This window comes from Camelina sativa, chromosome 17, assembly GCF_000633955.1.
Source record: "Camelina sativa cultivar DH55 chromosome 17, Cs, whole genome shotgun sequence".
NCBI classification, from domain to species: domain Eukaryota; kingdom Viridiplantae; phylum Streptophyta; class Magnoliopsida; order Brassicales; family Brassicaceae; genus Camelina; species Camelina sativa.
The window spans coordinates 20,561,714-20,566,968 of NC_025701.1; the positions used below are offsets into that span (position 1 = coordinate 20,561,714).

Sequence of the window (5,255 nt, forward strand, 5' to 3'; positions counted from 1 at the left end):
AAATATCATAGAGAACTCAAAGAAACAACCACATAAGCACCAAATCACATAGAATCTAGAGATCTTAGCTTAGATAAGCCATGGTCATGCACTCACCTCTTTGCAGGAAGTTTCTGACCAATAAGGACGAATCCCTCACTCCTAGCAAGCTTCTAGCACCTTCCCAGCCTCCAATCTCTCAAGAACAGCCAAGAAATCTCCCAATCTCACTCACAATCTCAAGAACACTTGTTTTCTCTCTTTTTCCTCTTTTTCAAACAAAAAAACGGCGACCACAACCTCTCGAACACGACCTAGGTCGTTTCCTTCCTTTAAAGACTCGGTTCAATGGTTTCCTTAAACCAAACCGAACCAAATCGATTAAAAACTCATTCTGATCGAACCGAAAAATAAGTGGTGTCGACCGACACCCCCTTGGTGTCGACCGACACCCCCTTGGTGTCGATCGACACCCATCCCCAAAAACCAATTTTTGGTTTGCGGATGTTACATATATAAACAATAATATTATGTTGAGATTGCACTTCATTTTAAACTTGGTAAACATTAAATCGATTATTCTAATTTAATTATGCATATCTAATAAAAATTGGTTTTTTCCTAACCTCAAAAATACTAATCAAAATATCCGACAATTCTCCTACTTGGTCAACAAGCATATCTATTAGCATTGATCATCTTTAAATACAGCCTAAACCACATCTCATAACACCATCAACACCTAAAGCGAACAACACATACCACTCATGGCATGTGATGACTTACTCCTCCGCTCATGGCACTAATACACAATTAATCATCTATGCTCTTGAATTGGTATTGGGAACGAGTTTTTTTTTGTTTTTGTTTTTTGTTTTTATGACACCATATCCAGTTTTTGTTTTAGTTTGGTTTATTTTATCATGAACATGCTAATTAACGGGTTTTCTAATGTCTGCTCTTATTAGTGTTTGTTTTTTCNTAGATGCATCAACCAGATGGTCGCACGTTTGCTTGTTATCTACAAGAAATCTAGCATTTGCGATGTTGGCTCAAATTATAAGGCTAAGAGCACACTTTCCAGATTTTCCACTTAAGACTATACATCTAGATAATGCTGGTGAATTCACATCCCAAGCGTTTAATGATTACTGTATGTCCATGGGGGTGAGTGTGGAACATCCTGTGGCACATGTCCATACACAAAACGGACTAGCTGAGTCCTTCATTAAACGAATACAAATGATAGCTCGACCATTGTTAATGAGATCGAAGCTCCCTGTGTCGGCTTGGGGACACACAGTATTACATGCGGCAAAACTCATATGCATCAGGCCATCTAGTGAACACAAATATTCACCATCCCAACTATTAACGGGTCATGAGCCAGACATATCCCATCTCAAAACATTCGGTTGTGCCGTTTATGTACCTATTGCTCCACTACAGAGAACTAAGATGGGACCTCAGAGGAGGATGGGAATATATGTTGGATATGAGTCTCCCACCATTATAAAGTATCTCGAGCCATTAACAGAAGATTTCTTTAAGGCCAGATACGCGGATTGTCAATTCATTGAGTCCGAATTCCCTATGTTAGGTGGTGAGACTAGCAAGCTGGTCAAGGAATTAACATGGAATCAAACATCCTTAAATTGGCAAGATCCTCGAACTCTAGCATGTGATGCAGAGGTTCAAAAGATTATACATTTACAGCAGCTAGCTAATCAATTGCCAGATTCCTTTGCTGACCCAAAGAGAGTAACAAAATCGTACATACCAGCTTGCAATGCACCAGTACGAATTGATGTTCAGAAGGAACAAAATATTCAAGTTGCTACAGAGTCTGAAACCCGTTTGAAACGAGGTAGACCATTAGGTTCCAAAGATAAAAATCCTCGAAAGTCTAAGGGTGCAAAACAGACCGAGGTTCAGGGAATTACCGAAAGTACAGACATGGCCGCGGCAAATGATAAGGAGCCGGATGGGGTTCAGGACGCTGAACCTCTAGGTCCTGAGAATATTGATAATAATGAGATTTCAATTAATTATACATTGTCTGGAATTAAATGGAACAGAAAAGATGTCGACATTGATGATATATTCGCATACAAGGTAGCACTTCAGATAAATGAGGATCTAGAACCCACATCCATATTAGAGTGCACTCAAAGCAAAGATTGGCTTAGATGGAAAGAAGCTATTGATGTGGAGTTAAACTCTTTGAAGAAGAGAAGTGTGTTTGGTCCGATCTTAAGGATAACACCTGAAATTAAACCAGTTGGACATAAGTGGGTTTTTGTAAGAAAGAGAAATGAGAAGAATGAAATCGTGAGATATAAAGGACGGCTTGTAGCACAAGGATTCTCTCAAAGACCAGGAATAGATTATGAGGAGACATACTCCCCTGTGATGGATGCAACGAGTTTTAGATATCTAATAAAGTCTGGTTGTAAGAGAAAAACTGGATTTGCGGTTAATGGATGTTGTAACTGCTTACTTATATGGTCCACTGGATAATGAAATCTATATGAGATTACCAGAGGGAATAGAACTCAAAGATAAGAGTGGTTCTCGAGAACAGTACTGCATAAGGCTAGACAAATCGCTTTATGGACTGAAACAGAGTGGTCGAATGTGGTATAATAGACTTAGCGAATTTTTGGCAAAGAAAGGCTATAGGAATGACCCCATCAGTCCATGTATATTTATTAAGAAGTTTGCAAACAAAGGATTTGTGATAATAGCAGTCTATGTGGATGATTTAAACATCCTTGGAACCTCTGGGGAAATCGCCCAAACTGTAGAATATCTCAAGAAAGAATTTGAGATGAAAGACCTAGGCAAGACAAAATTCTGTTTGGGATTGCAGCTTGAGTACAGAAACAATGGTATCCTTGTGCATCAAAAGGCATATACATAAAAGGTACTCAAGAGGTTTAATATGGAGCAAGTTCACCNTCCGCTGATTTTATCGGTAAAGAAATCGTTAGATGCCTAACTCTAGCGGATGGAGGGCTACATGCTGTGCTATTGGTTTTATCTGCAAGGACTCGAATGAGTCAAGAGGAAGAGATGGTACTTAGTACCTTGCAGGTCCTTTTCGGCAGTAAGATTGTTGATTACCTCATCATTGTTTTCACGGGGGGAGATGTATTAGAAGAGGATGGTATGACACTGCAGGAATATTTGGGTGGTAACTTGCCTGACTTCTTAAAGGTGCGTGGTAATTTTTGATCAAATTTGTGAACTCTGTGAGGTTTCCAGCTTTGGAATTTACGAAATTTGCACTCTTTGGTTTCAGAGAGTGCTCATATTGTGTGGCCAACGAGTGATCCTGTTCGATAACAAAACTAAGGATGAGGAGAAAAAGAGAAAGCAAGTCCATGAACTTCTCAAACTTATCGACCAGGTCAGAGAGCAGAACCACAATATTCCGTACACCGACGAGATGTACTATAAGATGAAGGTTAAATAGTTTGCCATTTTTATTCTGTTTGCATCCATCTCTCGCGTGTTTTGAATGCCGAAATCAAATGTTCTCTCCCTCATCAGGAAGAAAATGATAGGCACTGAGAGAACAAGAGGTGCTTGAATCAAAGACGTATTTAGAAGAAAAACTCGAAGCACTGAGGAAGGAGCTACAGCTATTGTATATAAACTCCTCCTATTCGTTGACAAAAACACACACACATATGCAGATATGGTATATAAACTCCTCCAATTATATTCGTTAACAATATCTTTTTCTTTTCCTCAGCTGGAGAAAAATATGAAAATAGCTAATGAAGCACAACAGAAGCTCTTTGAGAAAAGAGAAAAAAAACCGGAGCTGAGCCTCCGTGAAAAATATGAACAGCTGGAAAGGTTAAAAATGGATATCTATTTTTCCGTGTTAAAGGGTGATTCTTACGCTTAGTTACGTTATGTGTTCCTTGATTGAATATATATCCCCATTTCCTATTTATAAGATACTAGATTCAGACTCGCACATACATGCGGGATTGATTTCAAAAATTAATGTTATTTATTAGGTTTACAATATATTATGGATGTGTATGTGACTTATGTTTGTAAACATATTTTTAACGAATATTATTAACATTTATAATATAATCTCATATCAGTACAATATTCTATGTGTTTTAGTCGAAAAGAAGAATCATATCCTTATATTACTTATATTTATAATTATCTTTCCAAAATTTTATTGAATATTATTGATTTTTATCAGTTTGGTAGACAATTCTAATCATATGTTTTATTTTGTTTGATTGCCCCAATTTAAAATAGCATCCAAATTAAATGAAAACAAACTAAAATGTGAATTTACAATTCAATTTTTTTTATTAAAATATATTAATAACATTTAACTTTTTAAAACCAAACATATATATATACACATATACTAGGGAGGTACCCGCGCTTGAAGCGAGGTAATAAGATTTTAATAACAACAGTTTTGTTACTTCATGATATGTTACTTTTCTGAACTAATATGTAATAATTGACATATTTAAATATAGTGTTTTTTTTGTGAAACACTTAGTGGACTCAATAGACCGGCCCGTATATTATCCATGGAGTCTCGGTCCATCGGCCATACTCAGTCCGCACACCTTCGGCCCATGAGCCGAAGCCTTACTCGGCCATTACTTCCTTATGTCGGTTTAAGCTTATACATTGTACTCTACTATATATATGCATGTAACCTCGAGATTAATCAATAAGAAGAATAACAAGAGCTTTATCCCTAAACTCTATATTCATAAGAGTTTTATCTTTTTAAAAAGTTTATAATGTTTTATTGGATTGTAAAGAAGTTTCTGTATTTGCATATATGGTAATAGATTTATTTTACTAAAATTAAATAATATGCTAAATAGGCCTGGGCATTCGGCTACCCGTTCGGGTTCGGTTCGGGTATTTCAGGTTTTTGGGTTTTCGGGTTTAGAGATATAGGACCCGTTCGGGTATTTCTAGACTTCGGGTTCGGATCGGGTTCGGTTCGGGTATTTCGGGTTCGGATTCGGATTACCCGAAATTCACAAAATTCAAAATTTTAGTATCTAATTTAGTCTAAAATATTCAATAATACACAATATATCTAAAAATTTAGAGTATTTTCTACCCAAATTTAATAATAAACAGTTTAAATACTTTAAATTATCAAAAATATCTAAAAATCTGAATATTTTGAACACTTATATTATTAAAATTATAAATATTACTAATATATTACTACTATATATTAATAATGTTGGTATATTCGGATA

The 5,255-nt window shown here is 36.2% G+C and overlaps 1 protein-coding gene across 1 annotated transcript; it reads left to right on the top strand.

Moving 5' to 3' along the window:
• LOC104757740 (immune-associated nucleotide-binding protein 8-like) lies at positions 2,947 to 4,091 on the top strand. The gene is made up of 3 exons (XM_019239317.1): positions 2,947 to 3,198; positions 3,284 to 3,448; positions 3,535 to 4,091. The coding sequence occupies exons 1-3, from the start codon at positions 3,037 to 3,039 to the stop codon at positions 3,553 to 3,555; spliced, it is 348 nt and encodes a 115-aa protein (XP_019094862.1). The 5' UTR covers positions 2,947 to 3,036; the 3' UTR covers positions 3,556 to 4,091.